Raw genomic sequence first — 23521 nt, 5'->3', positions numbered from 1 at the left:
CTGGTCACTCTTCACAGGAAAATAAGCTGAAATTCTCCCAGTTCCTGGAGAAGGAATACAAGGTGAAGATCAACCCATCCTCCATGTTTGATGTCCATGTGAAGCGGATCCACGAGTATAAAAGGCAGCTTCTGAACTGCCTGCATGTGATCACCATGTACAATCGTGAGTTTCTCCAGAGCCCCCCAGTATCCGCTCTCAGGGGGATGGAAGCATCTGTCTCAAGGTAGGCCCCACCACCTCCGCAGCAGTCATCTCTCTTTCTGTCTGTTCCCATCTTTTTAAGGCATCAAGAAAGACCCTAAGAAATTCTTCGTGCCAAGGACAGTCATAATTGGTGGCAAAGTAAGTTGGCTGAATTTCATGGGGACTTAAGGGCTCTGGTCTCTTGCTGCTTGCTTTCTTCATCGCTGGGAACCTTCTCTCCACACATTGCTCTTCTCCCCCAAGGCTGCCCCAGGATATCACATGGCCAAAATGATCATAAAGCTGATCACCTCTGTGGCAGAAGTGGTGAACAATGACCCCATGGTCGGCAGCAAGTTGAAAGTCATCTTCTTGGAGAACTACAGAGTGTCTCTTGCCGAAAAAGGTGGTGTCCTCATTGCAAAGCATAGGGGAGGGGCAGGGCAAAATCTGGGCTCACTTGGGGTAGACATGAGGCAGTGGACCCCAGGGAGCTAGTAGCATAATAGAAGGCAAACTAAGATGGCTTCTACAATGGCCCAAGTGACCTATGGGATCAGTGTCACATGATTATGTTTGCAAGTGCCTGGTTCTTCTATCTGAAGAGCCTGTGATGGTGGAGATGCTGAGGTCTGACCATGACCCTCTCTGAGAGGGAGGGAAGGTCTTCAGTTGCCAGCCCAAGTTTTGCAAGAAAACACCAGCTGATGATGGCCCTCTGGTCACTGCACGGAGGAAGGGTTGTCATTTGTTCATGTTGTGACATCAAATGAGGACAGACGTGACACTGCCAAAGCACGAGGCTTAGATGTGCATTCAAGAATCAAACACAGAGTTCGCACACAGGGACAGGCAGGCAGGAAGCCAACATCCCTTTCTTTACACAGGGACCTTTGCTTAGTCACTGGGCATGCTGGCAGAGAGGCTACCCCACCATACAGCCAGTGCCAACTGTGTATTCACCTACTTCCGAGATTTAAAAAACTAAAAGTCAACTTTCTCTTCATGGCATTTTGGACTCCCATGGGGTTACTGCTTAAATGTCTCTGCATAAAGGGGAAGGAGCCAGGTTCCTAAAATTACAAATGAGTTACAAATATAATCCACAAATAAGCTCTCGGAACAAGGCAGACTCAGGGTTGATTTGTGGTGAAGGGGGGACTTGGAGGTTCAGGAAGATCTGATTTTCAGAAGGGGCGGAGTATGAGTGTCTAGCCCTAGGCACAAAATGCCTCAATTGCAGGGACAGTAAAAGGAACAAGGGAAGACAATTCAGTCCCTTGCAAAAACAGGAGTTAAGGAAAGGCCCAGGAATTTTATGGGCCAAGAAATAGAAGTTGCAGTAGTTTATAAAGCAGAAGTAAAAATGAAGAGATGAAAAGGGAGAGGAAATGATGTCCAGTTCATAGCTCAGCACAAGTAGATACTTGTTTACAGCTTATAGACCAAGAAAGAGTCATATAAGCAATGGGTTCCTAGCACATCCCAAATGGGCACAGTAACTGCCTGGGTCAAGGAGAAAGTGAGATCTGTCCTTCTACTCCACTGAAGGTGTACCAGGATCTGCACATACTCATCATCAACAAAAGGCCAGCTAGGTCAATTCTCACATAAAGTTAGGGGTCCAGAGAGCAGGAACAATCAGTTGACACAGCCTGTTTACAGTCATTCCAGCCACAGACCTATCGGAGCAGATCTCCACGGCAGGCACGGAAGCCTCCGGGACAGGCAACATGAAGTTCATGCTGAACGGGGCCCTGACCATCGGGACTATGGATGGGGCCAATGTGGAGATGGCAGAGGAAGCTGGGGAGGAGAACCTGTTCATCTTTGGCATGAGAGTAGATGATGTGGCTGCTTTGGATAAGAAGGGGTGAGAGACCCACTCCCTTTTGTTGAGCAGGTGACCCCAGGAAGGGATATTATTCCTCAGGCAGGCACCCCACTGAGACCTGATCTCATGAGATGTAAAGACAGAACATGAGAAATCAGGACCTCCTAGCCACAGGTAGCCTTAGTTAACGCAAGCCAGGGTAACTAAAGGATGCTTAGGGCTGATGTGTGGACAAGTTGCCCATAGTTACCAGCCATGGCACCTCAGTGAGCCATCCAGGTTCCTGTGTTTGGGATTTTTTTTTTTTTTACTTTGATCAAAAGATGAAGCAATAGTTAGTCATAGTATGACTAGTCATAAAAGTTTTTGTCATATTAAACCATACCTGGTGCTCCTTTAAGCCAGTGGTTCTCAACCTATGAGTTAACACCCCTTTGAGGTTTGAATGGCCCTTTCACAGGGGTCACCTAAGACGATCAGAAAACACAGATGTTTACATTATGATTCACAACTGTCACAAAATTACAGTTATGAAGTAGCATTGAAATAATTTTGTGGTTAAGGGTCACCACACTGTGAGGAACTGTATTAAAGGGCCGCACGCAGCATTAGGAAGGTTGAGAACCACTGCTTTAAGACCTTGAAGGATGGACCAAAACAAGGCACAGTAAACAGAGGTGTGTCTCAGCAACATTTGTTCCCATTTAATCTATAGTTGGGTTTATTAACCTAAGTACAAGATAGAACCCAAAGGAAATTCAGAGCACGTTAAATATACTTTCTGACCCTTAGAAGAAAGTTTCACTCAGTAGCATCAAGTTTTATGTATCTGTGGGTTCAGAGGAAACAGCTAGTTCTCTTAATACCATGCTGCTTAAACCATAATCGGCTTTAAAATAAGCCTTACCATACATAGTCTATCAGATGAGACTAGAACTTTCATAATCCACTGTTCTTAGTGCTTTTCATTAAAAAAAAAAATGAATCAGTTGGGAGGGGATTAATTAGGATCTAGTTTTAAAAAGTAATTTGTACCCATGTTAAAATCTGTAATGATTTCTATAAATACTGATGTTTCTGTGTGTGTTTCATAGTGAATGTGGCATCTGGTGTTCTGCCCATCACACACACTGACACGGCCTTTTCTTCCTCCCCCACCCACCCTTTCACTACAGGTATGAGGCCAAAGAATATTACGAGGCCCTTCCAGAACTGAAGTTGGTCATCGACCAAATCGACAATGGCTTCTTTTCTCCCAATCAGCCAGACCTCTTCAAAGACATCATCAACATGTTATTTTATCATGACAGGTGAGTTCCAACATGGTATGATTTGACATGGGAAGATGGGACAAAAAAGGATCCTTAACTATCAGCAACCCACTCAGGTAACTTAGCGCAGCTCTATGATCTGACTCCTGGTCATAAGCTTGGGGGTGGGGCATCCTCCACAAATGGTTAAGGCTTGAGAATAAGCCTCAAATCTTGTGTTCGTTCTCTCTTTCCACCGACATCCTCGACTCACACATGCATACAAGTGTTGACATATTTGCATATGAGAACTACAAAATGATGAATATTCTTGTTGGTAAGCCAGGCATGCTTGCCAGTAAGCAAAAGATAAGTTAAAGTAGGTCTAGGTTAATGTGTACCCGCTTTAGAGTTAAAGGAATCTCTGTTAATGAAGGTGTTCTGTCTGTTTCTCTTCCAATCTCACATCGACAAAAAACCTAAACAGATTTAAAGTCTTTGCAGACTACGAAGCCTATGTCAAGTGTCAAGAAAAAGTCAGTCAGCTGTATATGGTAAGTGTCTGGTGGGTTTTAAACAGTTTGCTATAGTTAGCTAATTGTTTCCTTTTAAGGAAATCCAAGTAACAGGGCCCGAGTGGCCAATCAAACCTAGGGAGCTTGGTTGAATGTTTGTCTAGCTTGTGCAAGGCTGAGTTTGACAGCCCCCTCCCACAGTACCACACCAAGAGAGAGGGAGAGAGAGAGACAGAGAGAAGAAGAGAGGAGAAGGAAAGGAAAGGAAAAAGAAAAGAAAAGAAAAGAAAGGAAAAGGAAAAGAAAAGAAAAGAAAAGAAAAGAAGAAAAGAAAAAGAAAAAGAAAAGAAAAGAAAAGAAAAGAGAAAAGAAAAGATGAGATAGAAACTAGTGAGAGAACTTTCCAGATGTTCAGATCAAAATCTGTCTTTTGGCTAGTTTATAAGACACACTGGGAAGGCTATTCCAGAGGTTGGAATTTGAGATTTCTGTACCAACTGTAAACTCTTGTATTAATTTAAAAAAGCAAATCACCTGTGATTTGTGTCCAACGAGCAGTCCTGTCTCAGAAGTTCAGGGTACCCGCTTCAGAGGGTCCTCTTTGTGCTGAGCTCTGCCCTTCTTCCCTTAAGCAGCTTGTAACTCCAGGTCTCTCAACCAGAACCACAAATCATAGTCACCAAGGCTGCTGTTTCCAAATACACATGACAACGTACCCTTCCCCCACAGCGACTCTGACCCAGTGGTGGGAGGCCAGATCATTAGAATATAAATGTACCGAAAGAAGAGAGGTTTATATATGGTTACTTAAAAACTTAAGCTTTGTAAATAAGCCTCCACCTGTAGTTAACACATTGGCAAATGGCTCTTCTGGTGTGTCTTGTAAAAGCCTGGGGGTGAGGGGGTTACCAGAGTCTGAGCTGAGACTCCAGGGCGCCTTCACAAACATTCTTTTCCATTCCTTTATCAAAGCACAGGTTAGCACCTGCATTCACCCTAGACAACCCTCTGAGGTTTTTTTAATGAGATCCTTCAAGGCATTGCAGCCAGCCCTCCTCTTCTTGGTTGAGTCAGACGAATCTCCTAACAGAGCTATAGCTAAGTGCAATTCCGTAGCTGTGAGAGGCGTTTCTGGAGCTAATCCGCTCACTGGCCACTTCCGTTCAGCCCGCACAGACCCAGGAACTCAGAGGAGGGAGGGCAGCTACCTGGGGAAATAGAAATCAATCACAACAGGAAAGGAAAACAGGAACGAGGGCAAGGACCGAGGGCAAGGACAGTCAGACACCGCGGGGCTTTCGTTTAAATTAAGCATCCCATCGAGAGCACAGCGGTTCAATCACGCCTGCGTGATTCATTAGTGCAGACTGCAGCTTCCGACTCTTGGCAGTAATTGCATTGCTGACGATTAATAAGCAAGACCTGCTAGGAACTGAGCATGCTATCCATTCCCGTTGTTTTTATGTTTATGTAGAAATCTCCAAGCCCGAGTGGAGGCTGCCATGCTGTTTCAGGCATAGCTTATGGTAGGAGGGTAGTTTAATTCTTATGTTAAAATTTCCTGATGTTTTAACAACTTTGAATAACTTCCAATAAAATCACAGAGATCTAAAAAAAAAAAGAGAGACTGTAAGCCAAATATATTTTTATACTCTTTTATAAAAAAAAAATGTAGGATTTTGAAATATTTTTGATTGCGAATAAGACCTTGGTTCACCCTCTTTTGAAACCCCAGTGGGGTTGTGGGGGTTCAGAACAAACCTAATGGGGCACAGGCCTTCAAAGGGAACCCAAAATACTAAGTGGGCCAGCAAGCTTTCCATTGCTTTGTTAGCTAATGTTCACGGGTTTTCAAACTTTTTGAGTCATAGGTTAAATCTCTTCACATCTGCCCACAGACAGTGAGATTAGTCTCTTTCTCCACCTTTAGCTGAAGGAGCGGTTGTCCCATTTAACTCTAAGATTTATTTTTATTGTATTTATGTGTGTCTCTGGGTGTGGATGCCAAGTATGCGCAGGGTGTGTGCAGGTACCTGTGGAGGCCGAAGAGTTCTGTGCTACCAGGCAGGTGCTGGGAACTGAACACAGGTCCTCTAACAGACCTGCAGCCTCAGGTCTCTCCACGTTTTTAATAAAGCACGGAGAATATGGCTTACATGGTAACCAATTAGAGAATTCCCACCCACAGATTCATAGTCTCTCTCTCTCTCTCTCTCTCTCTCTCTCCGCCACCCCCCTCCATATCCATGCTATTATTCTGGCTCTCTTGCTTGCTTCCTTGCCCTCTCTCACTCTCCCTAACTGTCTATACAGCCCAGGCTGGTTTTGAACTTGAGATTGTCTTACCTTAGCCTCTTGAAGACCAGGAATTACAAGCATCCACCACCACACCATGCTCATAGTTTCTCTTAAAATGAAAAGCACTCTTTCATCCCTAAGAGAAATATACTCTGAATTTGAAGAGTGTAGTCTGCTCCAGCTGGCTGTCAGCAGAGCGAGCTCATTTATAAACCATCCTCCCTTGTTCCTGCCATTCCTCTATGGAGTGTGCTTGGCCTGATGTTTGTCAAGCTTGCCTGGCACACAGGCCCTGGACTGTACATATATTATGTTATTCACAGAATCAAAAAGCCTGGAACACAATGGTACTCAAAAACATAGCTGCCTCAGGGAAGTTCTCCAGTGACCGAACAATTAAGGAGTATGCCAAGGACATCTGGAACATGGAGCCTTCGGATCTGAAGATTTCCCTATCCAACGAGTCCAGCAATGGGGTCAGTGCCAATGGGAAGTGAATGCTAAAATGTACTCTTATTCAATGACTTCTTATGGAACTTGAGTGTTTTAGAGCTTCCCTGATTCTGTTTTTGTCATTGAATAGTTAAGTGTCTCCGGGGATGGGAAGGGAAAATGTATGTCTGTATTAGAGCTAAAAATAAAATGTCAACTTCCAGTTGTCAATCAATAGCCTGCTTGGATTCCTTTCCTCAAAAGAAATAGAGGATTTCCTAGAGCTCTCAGGGACTAAACCACCAACCGAAGAGTACACATGGAGGGACCCATGACTCCAGCCACATAAAGAGGATTGTCTTATCTGGCATCAGTGGGAGGGGAGGCCCTTGGTCCTGTGGAAGCTTGATGCCCCAGTGTAGGGGGATGCTAGAGCCATGATGAGGCAGGAATGGGAAGGAGTGGCGAGTACCCTCATAGCAGCAAAGGGGAGGGGGGATGGGATGGGGGTTTTGCAGAGGGGAAACTAGGAAGGTGGACAACATTTTAAATGTAAATAAATAATCAAAAAATTAATTAAAAATAATCAGAGAGCTGGAAAACTGCTTGGAACTGTTTAATGTCATTTATATAAACTAAGGTAAAATATTTTCTTTCTTACACTGCTGTCGGAATCTGAGCTCCAGGCTGTTGTCTGGGTCTGTTCAGGCTGTTATAACAAGAGGTACTAGTCCAGATAACTTAGAAACAGCATAAATTTAGTCTCACAGTTCTGGAGATGTAAGACAACCAAGATGAAGAAGCTAACAGGCTCAGTATCTGGTGAGAGCCACTTTCTCGTTCCTAAATGGTACCTCCTCATCCTATCCTTTCCCGATGGAAGAAACAGAAAGAACTCCTTTGTCCCATGTTATTGTTCTCGCCCACAGGAACGCACACGGGACACAAGGATCCTTCTGCAGCCAATCTTTATTACATATTGATGAGGAAGACCAAGAGCCTCAGAAAAGGGGCTGCTTATATACCCCCTGGTGTGGCGTGTCCACGCCTGAATGGTTGCTTACCCATGATCTCATATACATGCCCCGGGGGTGGGCTAGTGACTTGGTGCGCTTTTACTCCTTGCACATGCGCACACAGCTTGATCTTTGTTTAGGTGGCATTAAGGCACTGTGGAAGCCGGCACCATCTTATGATGGTAAATGTTATTGCGGCTCTCCACATCTCCCCCCCCCCCTTATATATTATTAAAACGAGGCTGGTCTAGGCCTCTGCAGTTATGTCCATCTGCTGTGGCTCCTGTTTTAGGCCGTTCCTCTAATGTCACAGCCTTACCCATCATAGGGTAACCCTATCGCCACTGGGCCCCGTGTCTTAGGTTGGTCTGTGCATGAGGAAAGTTGCCCGTCTCTGGATACCGCAGTACTGTGTGACAGTAACTGCTAAATGACCTAGGGCGAACTCTACAAGCGAGGCCAGCCAAAAAATGAATTAATAGGGAAATCATGATCACCCTATCACGTGCAAGAGGAAACCTCAGTGATGTGCAAGGGCTGATCAATGATCGTTGAATCTCTCTCATCCCAGTGCAATGGATCCACAAATCCGTGGGATGCAAAAGCAGAGAACTCAGATGCTGACTAATTCTTGAGAATAGATAACCAAATTTTAGGGGAGGCCCCTTGCTCTATGGCAGCAAGTGCTTGAGCTATCACAACCTTGTCACGTTTCTGTTGAGATCTGAGCTTGCAGACCAACCATAGCATGAACACTAATCCACAACACAAGGCTGTGCCAAACAGATTTCCCCCCCCCCCCAGCCATTCTTTGAAGTAAGAAAAATGCAGAGGTAAGCCAAGAGGTGAAGTCTCCAAGGGTCACTGGTTCCACTCTGGTTCAGGATCTGTATCTGCAGCTTCGTCTGCAACCTAGCTTCTGCAACCAGTTCCCCTTCAGATAATTCGATAGATCTGTACTTTTAATAAAAGAATTATTAGTATACCCAACAGGAGTAATGCACATCTGTAAAGTTGATGCCACACAACTCATTTGTATGACATCCATCATCTGTTCCATGTTATGTTGTAAAATACCTACTTTTTGATTCACTAACATTAATCCTGAGGAAATATGAGAATCCACCCTTTGCAGGGTAAGCAATGCCTCAGACGTTTTTTCTGTTATCTGACTTATGGTATCAGCAGTATTGACTTGATAGGCCATAGCAATTCCTGCAGTAACCACGGATGTTGCGGACACTGCAATGGCAGTAACAATGGCAGCTGTGATTCCAAAATCTCTCTTCCGCAGCACAAGACTCATGATTGGGAACTTCTATGGATCTGCCTCAATGGGCACAGGGACAAAGGTTGGTAAATGTACCACTAAGGCTAAGAAATTAGTTCCATTCCAGCATTGTGTCAAAAAACAAGTGACATTTGTATAATCTAACCATTCTGTATTATTTTGAAATTCAGCCAATATAAAGAAAAATGGAGGATTGGCACAGACTTCTACTGGAGGAGTAGTCATATTTCTGATAACTCTATTAGATATCACATTATCCAAATGAGTAGAGATATTGGAAAGTGTGGCAGAAACATTCAATATCTCATGATAGGTTCCAGTCAGCAGTGCAAAGGCTGACAAACTGGTACTAGCACCTGCCTCATTACTTAAAATCCATTGGTAATATGGCCAAATATTTTCTTTCCCTGTAGCATCTCCTTTATCATACATTACAGCATAATCTAATGGTGGTGACAAAACAAAACCCTTTGCTAATTCTTTCTGAGGAAAAACATTTGATTGACAAGGTGAAAAAACTATAGGAAATGCGAGGTCTGGATGGCACTAAGGCATGCTGCGTATAGCAGTAGCATTGCCAACAGGCTATCGTGATCTTTTGGGAATAGTCACATTTCCCTTTATCATGATAGTGGTGATGTTTATAGGTGAAGTTACATTATTTTCAATATCACCTGATCTTGGTTGAGCAATTTGCATTAAAGCATTAAATAACACTCCAGAGCTCACTTTATTTTGGATAATGGGATCTGCCCAATTAGAGATAATCTTTTTCTTTAAAAATATACAGGGTGTAAAAGGTTTATCCATATTATGCACAAAGCATAGTGTATAATTTAAATGAAAACTAGTACTCTTATACACCCGTGGCTCTTGAGGAGTTTGTCGTGCATAAGGCACATCCAAAAAACATTCCTTTGCCAAAAAACAAAGGCTAGGTAGAAGAATTGGAATGTAATGGTAAAGGTACTGGCCATGATCTTACTATGGCCCACAAGGGTATACTTATCCCGGTCTCAATCATCAGGAGTAAGAGGATCATCTTGGGGGTTCATCTTACTCTTTCACGGTCCTTATCAGTCGCATTGAGACCCAAAGTGGATTTTCTTCACCCTGTGGAAAAAACACAAATAGCTCCCCAGGATCTGATTAAGATAGGATCCGGGCCATACCATTTATTATCAAGGACATTTTTCCATTTGACCATTTCATTGGGCGATTGAGGCCATTGTCCGTGCCTTTCAGCTGGTGATCTCCCAGCATCATCCAATTTTAAGAAATTAAGAGTAAATATTGCAAGGGATAGAGCCATCTTTGGTGTCATAACCTCTATTCCCCCTCTTTGTTTTTGCAAATATTGTTTCAAAGTACGATGAGCTCTTTTAGTGATGTCTTGGCCCTGTGGATTATAGGGCAATCCAGTAATATGTTTCACTTGCATTTGTTTGCAAAATTGACTAAATTTAGAAGAGGTATATGCAGGACCATTGTCTGTCTTCAGCACTAGGGGCTTGCCCCATGCAGCCCAAGCTTCTAAGCAGTGGGATATGACATGAACTGCTTTTTCCCCTGTCAAGGGAGGGGCATATAGGACACTAGAGCTGGTATCGATGGACACATGTACATACTGTAATTTACCAAAAGCTGGGATATGCGTCACATCCATCTGCCAAACATCTAGGGGTCGCAATCCGCGAGGATTAACACCCACGGAAGGTGCATTAATAAATTCTACACATTTACCACACTGTAGGACAATATCTTCTGTTCGTGTGAGCTTAAACTTCTGTCGCAGTGTAGAAGCATGGACATGATAAAGTTGATGAAAATTCTTAGCACCTTCTATAGAACTTTGTGATAGGAAAGCCATGTCTCTGGTGGCTGAATCAGCAATTGCATTTCCCTTAACCATAGGTCCAGGTAATGATGTATGTGCTCTAATATGTTGAATATAAAAGGGATGCTCACACATCAAAATACAATCTTGTATTTTCATCAAAATTTTAGATACTGAACTAGACTGCTTAAAATTTCTGGCAGTCTCTAATGCTAATACAGCATTAACTACATAAACAGAATCAGAGATAATATTTATGGGCATAAGGAACCTTTTAAAAACTTCTAAAACCACCAAACATTCCACCAATTGAGGGGCTCCTGGTGTAAATTGCAATCTTACAGCTTTTCCATTAATCACCTAACTTCCAATTCCTCTCAATAGCTCTCTTTATAGGGGTATTAGTCGTCACCTTTGGAAAGATCACTGGATGCAATAGCATAAAATGTAATAAGGGATATTTAGGATAATGATTATTAATTAAACCAGAATAAGCACATCTAAGAATGGCCCATTCATCTGTAGCAGCACACAATATTTGCATTTGTGCAGCAGTATGTGGGCTCATTTATACAATTCAACTGTGCCTTTTGGATAGCTGTTTCTACCTTCCTAAGAGTTTCAGAAGCCTCAGGTGTTAGTTGTCTCAATGAGGTTATATGTGATTCTTCTAAAATTTGAAATAAAGGTTTTAATTCTGAAGTAGGGATCCTTAAATAAGGTCTAATCCAATTTATATCTCCTAATAATTTTTGAAAATCATTTAATGTCTTTAGATGATCTTTTTCTTATACTAATCTTTTGTGGGGTGACACACCGTAAAGTAATGGTGGCTCCTAAAAATGACTAACATTAGACTGCTGTACCTTTTCTGGTACAATAATCAAGCCATTTTATTAAAAGTTTCATTAAGCAAGCCATAAGCTTGCTGTATACTTTCTTCTTTAGGTCCACAAATTACAATATTCATATAATGACAAATTTTTTAAGGAGGGGAAACCATCTCTAACTGGTTGCAAAGCTTTTCCTACATATAACTGACATATGGTAGGGCTATTTGCCGTTCCTAGGGGCAATACCCGCCATTGATACCTTTTATCAGGCTCCATATGATTAATAGAAGGCAAGGTAAATGCAAATCTAGGTTCATCTTTCCCACTTAATGGAATGGAAAAGAAACAATCCTCAACATCCACCACTATAATTCTCCAATCCTTAGGTAGAGCTGAGAGTAGGGGGAGACTTCTTTGTACAGGACCCATAACTTGCATTTGTGCATTAATGGTTCTTAGGTCATGTAACAATCTCTATTTACCTGACTTCTTTTTTACAACAAAAATAGGGGTATTCCAGGGTGATTGCGTGGGTTCCACATGTCCCAGGTCTAATTGTTCTTGTACTAATTCTTTAGCTGCTTTTTTAACTGGAGAAACTCTACCTTGTAAGTTGTTTCCAAGACCTAGTCCAGGTATATATCTCCTTCCTTTTATCATTTCCTTGCTTTTCTGAGAGTAATCATTAGTCAGTATAAAGTTGAAAAAGCCCTGCCCTTCCTTCTTTATAAGGGACCTCTAAAATCTGAGGGAATAGGTTGGCACCCCATTTGTGGTGTAAGAATTACTCTGGAGTTGGCACAGATGTCCAATCCTGCTGAACCTGGAGTGGCTCTCCTAGGTCTTTGGGTGGCCTCATGGACACTGTAGTCTGGAATGCCCCATACATTTGAGTTTTTTGGCTGTTGCACTTTAAACTGAGGTATTGGCCTTCCTGTTACAACTCTGGTTGATCTGCATTTATCTACCCAATGTCTTCCTTTCCCACATTTTGAGCAAATGCCTGGTAATTTCTTTTTAAACCTATTCTTTCCATCCTTTGTACACTGTTTATGCACATGACCTGTTTTCTTGTTGTTTAGAATGACTCTAACCCGAGTTCTCAATTTTAAGCTAACTTTCTGTTACAAGCAAAAGGCTGCCTGCCCCTTTAAGAGCTCCATTTGCTTTTTCAGCTGTAGCTGACTCCCAGCCACAGCGCTTCCTGCTGTATAAATTGAGACTGCTTTTTAAACAAGTTAAATGATGGACAGCCAGCAGATAAAGTTTTATTTTTCAACATGAAACACAGAACAACAATCATTCATACAACAAAACAAAACAAACATGAATTGACAGACATATGGACAATTTGGTGCACCAAAGACAATAATAGACAGACAGACAGGGAATATAATTTGGTGTCTCAAAGGGACACAGATATCTTCTCTGAAATAGCCATTGTGAAAGTGCGCTCAGGCTGCAGCTGGTCCCCCGCCGGCCCAGCTCCGGCCCCGCCTGTGCGCCTCACCCGAGCACCTCCACCACACCACCTCCCCCCTCCCCCCGCACCCGCCATTTGCGTAAAATGTAATAAAGGATATTTGAAGCTTTCACCGCTCCCTCCCCCCACGTTACAGCTATTTCTTCTTTTGTCCCCACCACCCCCAAGGGGTCGGTGAGGCTGGTAGCCATTGTGAGGTCGAGGTCCTGCCCCCTCCTCGGCGCTCCTCCCCCATGTCCACATAGGGCGGTGGTGCACTAGGACCCAGAGGTCGAGGGCCCGGAGACTGCGCAGGGAGCTGACTTTTGTCTCCAGCTACTCTTGTCTTATTCTGTGACTGATTAGCTCGTCTTTCATCTGGATGGTATATTTTTCCTTCTTTTCCTTTTCCTCTCCCTGGGCGTGCTTTCCCAAATCTCTCGCTTCCTCGGATCCAAGATCTTTGGAAGGGCATTATTTCTTAATTATTTTCTCTGAGCTCTTAATCTTTTACCCCGCTCTGTTTCTGACATGCTGTACATGTCTCTCAGAGCTTACCTTTCATGCTACAGTTCTGGATCCTCTCCACGGAGCGGAGGGCCTCCTCGGCACTGGGTGATGGTGTGGTATTTTTCCCGGGTTCTCGGCGCCATATGTCCCATGCTATTGTTCTCGCCCACAGGAACGCACACGGGACATAAGGATCCTTCTGCAGCCAATCTTTATTACATATTGATGAGGAAGACCAAGAGCCTCAGAAAAGGGGCTGCTTATATACCCCCTGGTGTGGCGTGTCCTCGCCTGAATGGTTGCTTACCCATGATCTCATATACACGCCCTGGGGGTGGGCTAGTGACTTGGTGCGCTTTTACTCCTTGCACATGCGCACACAGCTTGATCTTTGTTTAGGTGGCATAAGGCACTGTGGAAGTCGGCACCATCTTATGATGGTAAATGTTATTGCAGCTCTCCACACTCCTTTAGATCTGTGTTTTGGGGACCTAATTTCATCCCCAAGAGCCCGGCTCACACCACCTTTGAAAGCCTCTGCCTCCTGATACCATCACGCTGACAGGTAAATTTTAACCTAGGAGCTTGGGGGCAGACACTGAGTTCATGTACCAGCATTCACCTTACTCACAAATATCCCAGCAGGGTTCGTAGGTGGGCATTTATAGATGAGATCAGATCACATTAGATTCTGATTCTCCACGTTGAAGATTTGGCATGATTCTCAGACAATGATGGACTAAAGAACATTCCATGCAGCTTTGTTTATTCAAATGTCGGGTGAGCTTCAGCTCATCCAAGCATCCCAGCACAATTTTGCATAAAGAAACCACCCAGCTCAGGCAAGGTTTGAACCACATCTTCACTGGAAATTTCTGCTGGTCCCAGCCTTTTATGCCCACTGCTCGCTCAGGAAGTCTCTGCAGAAAAAGGACTTAGGTCAACTCACACTTGGGCTGACTAACTCTAGGCTGCCTAGTCACCATTGCATCACAGGGGTCTCTCAGTTAGCAAGAGTTCTCACCTCACAGTACTTAACAGCATGGGGCTCTTAAAGAGATAGTCGTGATGGAAGCCAGGAGGAAAGACGACCATTTTGACCCTCTCTTTGTTCCTGTAGGCACTGCGTGCAATTTCATAGAGCTGCAGGGGTATCAGAGGCAAGAGTCAAAGGCGGTCGTGCACAGCTATAGATCTCCTGGTCTGGTTTCCCTGAAAGGGAGAGGGACTTGGGGCACCTCTCATCAAGTCAGAGACCAAGGGACCCTCCAGATCCTCAGGTGTCTGTTCCTAAAGCTACCGACCCGGAATGCCTATGACTAAGAATACTAGTGACAGCTCACCCTCCCTCTGAGCACACCTCACTGCAAAGGCTCAAAGAATTGTTTAAACAAACCCACTCTGGGAAAACCTTGTTAGGGGTGACATGGGAGGTCTCACTTATCCACAGACCCCAGGTGAGGGACCAAGGTCTACCCCTAACCCCAATCTCCTTTAAACTAAATAGCTAAGGTCACTGCCGCTCGCTATTTAGCTCAGGGAACATGGCTTTTTAGGGATGTAGAGGGTCCACTATAATGTGAGAAACCTCTGCGCTCTAATCAAAGGTCCGCTAGATAAAGAAGTGGTAGAGTTCTTGGGCTACCTGCTTTCCGAACTCCAGAGGCACCGTCCTGTCGTCTTCACCATGCAAGATGAGAAGCGGGGAGGACAGAAACTTCACACTAGGAGCAGACATGAGAGAAACACCCAGTTTCATGATTCAACCTAAGCTCTTCAGTTTCAGTTCTAGTGGCACATGAAGTTTTCCTAAAGCACCAAAAAATAAAACATTCCTTCCAAAAAGTCACAGCTTCATGTGTGCAAACCTTCACCTACTATTTTATTCTCATCCATGGTTCCCTCTGTTTCATTTGCTCGTACAATTGAATTGAATTAAATCACAAAAGGCACATTGAAATGATGGACTTGTGTCCTGCTAGTCGACCTTACCTTTCTCTTCATTCTAGTCCACTGTGTAATGCCTGAATTATTTTCATTAAAAGTCTACAAGATAGGGAGATGGCCCAGTGGGTAAGAGCACTGGATGTTCTTCTGGTCGACCCATGTGACTTCTCACAATCATTTGTGACTCCAGTCCCAGGGCATCTGACACCTCCTTGGGCACCGGACATACAATATGCACAAAGGGCTCACATACATGAAATTAAAATAAGTAAATCTTTAAAACTCTATGAAATAAAATAACTCAAAAATCACAAAACTACCAGAGAAGCTGAGTCTCTCTACAGCTTCCAACCAGAATGCCTATGACCAATAGAGAATACTAGTGACCACTCGTACACCCTCTGAGCACACCTCACTGCAAAGGCTCAAAGAATTGTTACGGGAGAATTGATTTATTTACTTCTCCCCATAAAAGTAGAGAGTGGACGAGCATCCCAGGTATGGTCAGCTACCTGTGGCTGTGCATCCCAGGTGTGGTCAGCCACACCTGGTTAGCCCAGCTTGGCAATACTGGCATGCTCTCAGGCCCTGCTCAACACTTCCTGTCCTTCCAAATCCATCACTAGAGGTTACTGCTCAGAACACTAGCTCTCCTCCAGTGCTGAAATAGGAAAAAGGATATAGTTTCAACTGCTTATTTAGACACATTCTTAAATTATTTCTAATCATTGTATCTACTGCTGGGTCACTGGCTGGTATAGCATGGGTTTGGGCTACTTGGGGAGTAAGACCTAGCAATGACAGGTCCCCCATAGATGGTTAGACTAGACCCTAGCAGCCTTTTACAACGTCTGTAAAGATGAATATTTATGACATCAGAGAAGGCACTGTGTAGGTGAAAGTGTTGACTCAGACATAAGGAGAACAGCAGATCCTGAGATGTGGAGAAACCCTACTCCAAACCTAGTGCTTATCTCTTAGAACATCAGGACATCCAGAGAGATGTAATGCCTATACCCTGGGCTCTCATCTGGGATGCAGTGGCAGTTCCTGGAGAGCTAGAGCGGACATCAGTTAGCTTACTTTTCATCGTTAGGAAAGACTATTTTCTCTTCTTTAAGGGCATCCACAAACGTTCTTAAACATCCTGGAAGCTTCCAGTACATCTATTTAAAAAAAAAAAAAAAAAAAAAAGGAAAACCAAAGATGTTAATGTTTGCCCCACAGCTGTCTAGAATACATGGCTGCTGGATCTCAGCAACTCTCCCAAGGAGGCATGCATACAGTCTGCTGCAGCCTCTCACTGCATGAACCCTAAATAGCAGCAGAACAGCTATTCACTAACTACACTAAACTTTAGAAAAACACTTTTGTATCTTAAAAAGTCGTTCCTGTAAATGAAGAATTTGGAAGGGGGAAACAGAAATGAGCAGAGAAACAAGCCACATATCCATTCTAACATCAACAATAATCAGTGTTAACATTTAGTTGTATCTTCCTGTATTACTTCACTTCAGATGCGCGTGGCAGACACTATTCCTCCACTCACAAGGAAGCAGTAACACACAAAATCTAAAATTTGCTTCTTATGCAAGCAGAATTAACTAGTTTATTTAGGGAACGGCATTCAGATTAGCACATTCTGATGAGGTGTTTGATATGTGGATAATTGGGTTTAGAAGATTTGAACACTCTAAATGGTAGAAAGCGGTTTGCTACTATAATGCTTTAAAACCATTTCCGGTTTTGACAGTGGCCACAGAACACTAAATACAATCGGCTTTGTTTGGTCTGTTGGTTGGTTGGTTGGTATTGCTATTGTGGTTTTTCAAGACAGGGTTTCTCTGGTAGTTTTGGATGTCCTGGAACTTATTCTGTTGACCAGGATGGCCACGAACTCAGAGATCTGACTGCCCCTGCCTCCCAAGTGTTGAGATTAAAGGCGTGTGTCACCACCACCCAGTGACAGTTTCATTTTCCACATGCTGAATTTCTCCTCTAATGTCAATCTGCGGTAAGTAGAGTCGGCGCTGAACCCACCTCCCAGTACAGTGATTCTGTTGTCACATAATCTAGCTCAGAACCCCTAAAGACTTCTGTTTTATAAAACGGGGCAGAGGACAGGAGCCCTGCCCAGCACAGCACCCACCTCCCACCTTCCCACACCCACAAACTGAATCCCAAATCTAAAGTTGCTCTCTGTCTTTATTGTGGCCAGCCCACAACACTCTGCCTTTGGGCTGATGCAGCTCCCAGCTTCTACCCCCTCCTGTATCCTAGCACTGCTTAGCTTAAGCCCTCAAAGGATGCTTGCATTGAGCTAAACACAGCACCTTGACTTTTCAGGTCCTGCAGAGTTGGGTAGCTGCCTCTCTCCCCAGCCTTTCCTTACTAAACCAAGGCTGGCTATGTCTGCCTTGGCTACCTTCTGCTTCTAGAATAGTACAAACTTCATCAAAATGACCGCCTTCCTGCCTTTCTTGAAGCCACTCAGGGTCTCAGCTGAAGTCACACTTTCCTTCTCTGTGGTTTTTTGTTTTTCTTTTTTTTTTTTTAATTTTTGAGATAACAATTTAATTAAAACATTTCTACTTTCCCTCTCCTCTCCTCCCTCCAAACCCTCCTTTAAAGTGGCGCTTCTCACTCTCCTTCAAATTCATGGCCTCTTATATTCACTAATTATTATTCCATGCATATATGCGTATGTGTGCATACATATATGTAATATATATATACACATACACATATATACATATATATATATATACATACACACACAATACTTATATGTTCCTAAGTATAACCTGTTCAATCTGTATAATGTTACTTGTAGGTATGTTTTCAGGGCAGGTTTTTTTTTTTTAAAGATTTATTATCTATAAGTACACTATAAGTACACTATAGTGTACACTAAGTACACTATAAGTACACTATAGCTGTCTTCAGACATTCCAGAAAAGGGAGTCAGATCTTGTTACAGATGGTTGTGAGCCACCATATGGTTGCTGGGATTTGCATTCATGACCTTCGGAAGAGCAGTCGGTGCTCTTACCCACTGAGCCATCTCACCAGCCCCTTCAGGGCAGTTTTATAGATGTTTTTCTAGCTTAGATGTTTTGCAGCCTAGTTGAAGTCTTGCCTTCCACATTCCATGTGACAGACACAGTGTTACCCTTTCTACCACATGTCAGTATTTTCTGGCTGGGACTGGTCTTTTTGTTTCTCCTGCAAGGATATAACTCCTTCACTAGTTGGAGTCGGGGTGCAAAGACATTTCTCCTTTCTGCAGTTACCCTCAAAATCTAGAAGACTTCCTGAAATATATTAGATTTTCAATACATATTTGCTAAAGGTAGACTGTATCTTTTTCTGTGACTATCCTTGTGTGCATCTTAAGCTGTTGCTTTTCCTCAGTGGGCCTGACTTTCAGCTTTCACTCTTAGAATAGATTTTTTTTTTCTTTAACAAAAGAAATACCAGCAGAGTCTCACACAGCTCTCCTGCTGTAGCTCTGAGCGCAGGGTAGAAGGATAGTGTTGTAAGCTGGACATTGCAAAGGGACAGAAATAGGCACAGAATAGGCAGGCCAAGGCCAGAAATCTGCATAGCTTTCTTATATGGAATCTCACAGTGATGCCAGGCCGGTTTCTGGTTTTGAACTCATGATCTTCCTGCCTCAATTTTCTGAAGAGCTTATATTATAGGTCCACAGTGCCACTTTCAAACAAACAATTTTTACATTTACCAGAGCGTGTGTACATGCACACACACACACACACACACACACACACACACACACAGAGACACACACACATGTCTTGTGAACCTGGAGTTCAGAGGACAGCTTGTAGGAACTGGGTGTGTCCATCAACCATACAGGCTCTGGGAATCACGCTTCAGTCAACACTCCACAACAGGTGCTTTAACTCGCTGTGCCGTCTCCGCAAGCTTCCCAATTATTAAAAAGAAGAAAATCATGAAAGTTGAGCCTGTAACTTGCTACCTGAAACATGCTACTAGAGAATAATGACTTCCTAAATGTTACAATTATTATTTTCTTTTGATCTTCTAGAAAGGAATTCACAACTCTATGGGGAGTTTAGTTCACCAACTGGCATAGGACAAGGAGGCCAGCACCAGGAAGAAGATTCCTGTTGGCCACTTAGGGCCCAGGCCCCCGCTGCTCTGAGAGTCCCCAGTTGCTCAGGATTTGCCTGGTCTGCACATTTTTCAGCTCTCTGGGGATGGTCTGCATTGAGGTGTGGACTGGCCGTGAAGCACTGCTCCTCTCTGTCTTCCCCTCTGTTGCTATACTGGTCAGGGTTACCAGGTTTATTTTCTTTTCTATGTCTCCTAATCTCTCCCTCCCCACTTCCTGGAATCGGGACTCATGGGAGAAAAATTCCATAAGAGAAACCCTTTAGCAATTTATCTCAAATTCTGAAGGAGTAAGAAGAAAACAGACCCAAGTCGATCTCCTCCCATCACTCTTCACTGCCTACCAAGAGAAGACGCCTTTTGAGACTAAAAGGTCATATGGTTACCCACAGTCCAAACTACAGAGGCAAGCTCTTAATTGGTCATCCTGCCTCCTCCTTTCTTCTGTAATACCCTTTTTAGCCGACTCTGACACAGAGCAAGTAGGGAAGGAACAGGTATTGTTGCTCTCTTATGGGCAGCTGGGTACTTCCCAGCTTATTTGGTTTTTTTTGTTTGTTTGTTTTTGTATTTTTTTGGGGGGGTTGGTTTTTTTTGTTTTGTTTTGTTTTTTGTTTTTGATTTTTTTGTAACAGTCCTGCACATTTGCCATTGTCAACCACACTACTTTTTCTTAATGGGAAATTCAGAGGGCGGACCAGCTTAAGTAGCAGCAGGGTTTTGGGGGAGCCATACAGGACTAGTGGCAGAGACTAGATTTGAGCCCAAATCCATCTGGATCCTTCCACAGGATGGAGCAAATCCCTGTGGCCACTCAGGACTTCCATCACGCCCTCCCTCTCCATCCAGAGCATGAGGTGGAAGACCTGTGCCACTCTCTCTACCTCTCCTGTGTCATGCCACATATCATATCTTATGAGTAAGAATGACCAGGGTCTGGCACCATCCGTGGCTAGAACAGCTGTAGGCCACTGAGTGCTTATTGTGCAGGTACAACTGTGGTTGCTTTTCATTTGTGTGTGTGTTCATTAATTTGTCACAGCAAATCTGAATAAACATTTCTTATCACAGTTTATAGATGAGGCCACTAGAGCAAAAAAAAAAAAAAGCCCAAGATTGCCCAGCTGTGAGTGATGGGCAGTCAGCAGGAAGAGCCAGAGTTCCTAAGAACTGTGAAATACTAGAGGAGGGTACCCCCTCTAAGTCGTGAGGTACTTGTTACATCAGCAGCTCCCAGTTTGCAATGATAAGCAGTACCAAGGTGCAAAAGAAGAGCCCATTGACCAGGAACTGTAAGTACTTTAACTGGTGGTGATCTTTCCCTGGGCCAGCCACATGCAAGATGATCCTGGATGGAGCTGCCAGACAGCGGCAGTCAGCTGCAGCACCCAGGCAGTGAGCTGTGGGATCACAAACATCCCAAACTCCACAGTGCTGGTGAATTGCCACACCAGCAGGGGAGGTGTGGCCCCGGCACAGGTTTATCGTTGCATGTCAACAACCATTTGCAAACTCTATGACATTTGAAATGGAATTAAACTTTTAAAAGATCAATAGAACCTGGGTGGGTGTAGAAGTATACACCTGTAGTCCCAGCTACCTGAGAAGCTGGGGCAGGAGAATCATTTTAGCCGGGGAGTTCTGGGCTATAATAGAGCATTCCTCCATGGTCCCTGTTTCAGCTTCTGCCTCCAGGTTCTTGCCTTGAGTTCCTGCCCTGACTTCCCTCAGTGAGGAGTACAAGCCATAAGATAAAATAAACCCTCTCCTTCCCAGTATGCTTTTGGTCATTGTGATTTATCACAGCAATAGAAACCCTAGCTAAGACAACTAGCCCGGCTAAGCTATGCATAGATCATGGTAGAGTCGGGGAAGGGATCAACAACACATCAAATAATAATTTCCCAAAATATGTAGGGTTATGAAAAGTACTCTTACTTCTCCTATATATATGGTCAAGAAGAAATCACAATGACATTATAAAATATTTTAACTAAATGATAATTAAGTACTTAATATACTTATGTATTTACTTATTACATATACATGTAGAGTGTGTGTGTGTGTGTGTGTGTGTGTGTGTGTGTGTGTGTGTGTGCTTTCATGCCACAGTGCAAATATGAAGGTCAGAGGAGGACAACTTGTGAGAGTTGGTTCTCTCTGTCCCCCATGTGGGTTCCAGAGATCAAACATAGGTTATCAGATATGGTAAGTTGAATGAGAATGGTCTCCATGGTCTCCTATGTTTAAATACTCATCACACACACACACACACACACACACACACACACAGAGAGAGAGAGAGAGAGAGACACAAAACTGCCATGGTGGAATTGTTTGGAAAGGATTAGGAGGTGTGGTCTTATTGGAAGAGGTGTCACTGCGGACAGGCTCTGAGCTTTCAGAAGACTCATGCCATTCCCACTGCGCTCTCTGTCTCCTGCTTCTGGAACTGTCAGCACACCTGCCACGATAGCGTCACCCTTCAGAAGCCCTAACTCCCTGCAGCTGTAAGCCCAAGTAAACTTCTTTTTAAATAAGTTGCCATGGTCATGGCATTTTACTCAGCTAAAAAAAAAGTAAATAATACATGCGGCTTGGCAGTGAGTATCCTTACCCGGTGAGCCACCTTGGCAACCCTTGAACTAGCTGACAATTAAAACACACTTCAAAACTTATAGGACTCAGAAGTGGGACTCTGGTAGAATATATCCTAATGCATACATTGGAAAATAAGTTCCTCCAAATAAATTATTAGATGAGGCTGGGCATAGTGGTGCACACCTTTAATCCCAGTACTCAGGAGATAGAGGCAGGCAGATATCTGTGAGTTCAAGATCAGCCAGAGCTAGTTCTAGGACAGTGAAGGCCACACAGGGAAACCCTGTCTTGGGAATATATATATATATATATATATATATATACATACATATATATATATATTATATATACACAATATATTAATATAATAAAATGTGATTTATAAGAGGACAACTTATAGTGGTACCATCTCAAGAGGTTTTCAAATAAAACAAATATCAAAAATACAACCAGGAGAATAGTAATATACTTGTTCTGACCCAAAAGGCTGAAAAGGGACCAGCCAGGGAAGATAAAGGTAAAGACAGAAATTAAGGAAACAGGAGGCATTCGTTCAGATGATTAGAAAACTTGGCAAAATCAGCTGCCTCCTACTGTTCCTGCAGGCTGCCTGTGACTCACAGCTGCTCCCTGTCTTGGGAGAAAGAAGCCATGGTCTCTGTCCTTCCTCCATCCCGCCATCCTCTACCACAAGGAACAGCAGAGACAGTACATCTCCTCTAAAACTTTCCTCAAACTCCTGTGCTTCACTTCATTCATGAATGTGCTTCATTTGCTCACATTTGCTGTGTGTATGTGACTATAAACAATTGAGTCAAGCCTGACAAAAAGTGTAAACTTAAATCTAGAAGCTTGTGACGAGAGGATTGTCATTGATTAGAAGCCAGCCCATGCTACACAGTGTGAGTTCAAGTGTAGTCTGGGCTATGAAATGAAACCTACCTCAAAAAAACTAATAATGGTGATTGATGTGTTTATAAAAAGATAAAGAGAGGAGGAATATGTTCTATGGAGGTGTGGTGAGGTATGGGGAAGGGGGTGCCTCAGTGGACCCATGCCGAGGCATCCCTTTCCCCTGAGGGACCAGCCACAGGACGGTATAGTATAGAATAGAGTTTATTCAGGGCATGGGGAGGGGAGTTAAGAGGGTAGTAGAAACAGAGAAAGGCAGAGAGGGAGAGAGTAGAGGAGTAGAGGAGTAGAGGAGTACTCTACTCTTGAGCACATGGAGAGAGGGGGGAGGGAAGTAGAGAAGGAACAAGAAAACAAGAGGAGCAAGACAGCAAGGAGCGAGCATACAGCCACTTTTATTGTGAGTCAGCCACACCTAGCTGTTGCCAGGTAACTGTGG

The 23521-nt window shown here is 43.5% G+C and overlaps 2 protein-coding genes across 3 annotated transcripts in view; one reads left to right on the top strand and one right to left on the bottom strand.

The window, feature by feature from the left end:
* The window catches only part of Pygl (liver glycogen phosphorylase), a 36869-nt gene extending 30121 nt beyond the window's left edge, over window positions 1–6748 (top strand). The window contains exons 14-20 of the mRNA NM_133198.2: window positions 18–165; window positions 287–345; window positions 451–592; window positions 1852–2059; window positions 3196–3330; window positions 3758–3824; window positions 6407–6748. Coding sequence (NP_573461.2) covers window positions 18–165; window positions 287–345; window positions 451–592; window positions 1852–2059; window positions 3196–3330; window positions 3758–3824; window positions 6407–6580 — 933 coding nt within the window. The 3' untranslated portion in view covers window positions 6581–6748. The remainder of the gene's footprint in view (window positions 1–17; window positions 166–286; window positions 346–450; window positions 593–1851; window positions 2060–3195; window positions 3331–3757; window positions 3825–6406) is intronic.
* Window positions 6749–7466: 718 nt separating this feature from the next.
* The window catches only part of Abhd12b (abhydrolase domain containing 12B), a 35973-nt gene continuing 19918 nt past the window's right edge, over window positions 7467–23521 (bottom strand). Inside the window, exons 10-15 of one of the 2 annotated variants that reach the window (XM_030246486.1) lie at window positions 16495–16577; window positions 15110–15188; window positions 14489–14607; window positions 13513–14384; window positions 9883–9935; window positions 7467–8490 (exon numbers count right to left, since the gene is read on the bottom strand). In XM_030246486.1, the coding sequence (XP_030102346.1) occupies window positions 14357–14384; window positions 14489–14607; window positions 15110–15188; window positions 16495–16577 (309 nt within the window). In that variant the 3' untranslated portion in view covers window positions 7467–8490; window positions 9883–9935; window positions 13513–14356. Of the gene's footprint in view, window positions 8491–9882; window positions 9936–13512; window positions 14385–14488; window positions 14608–15109; window positions 15189–16494; window positions 16578–23521 lie in introns of those variants that run through there. The other variant, NM_001195033.2, reaches the window with a different exon arrangement.

This window comes from Mus musculus, chromosome 12, assembly GCF_000001635.26.
Source record: "Mus musculus strain C57BL/6J chromosome 12, GRCm38.p6 C57BL/6J".
NCBI lineage: Eukaryota > Metazoa > Chordata > Mammalia > Rodentia > Muridae > Mus > Mus musculus.
The sequence above is the reverse complement of the archived record's forward strand: the minus strand, read 5'-3'. Positions and strand labels throughout refer to the sequence as shown.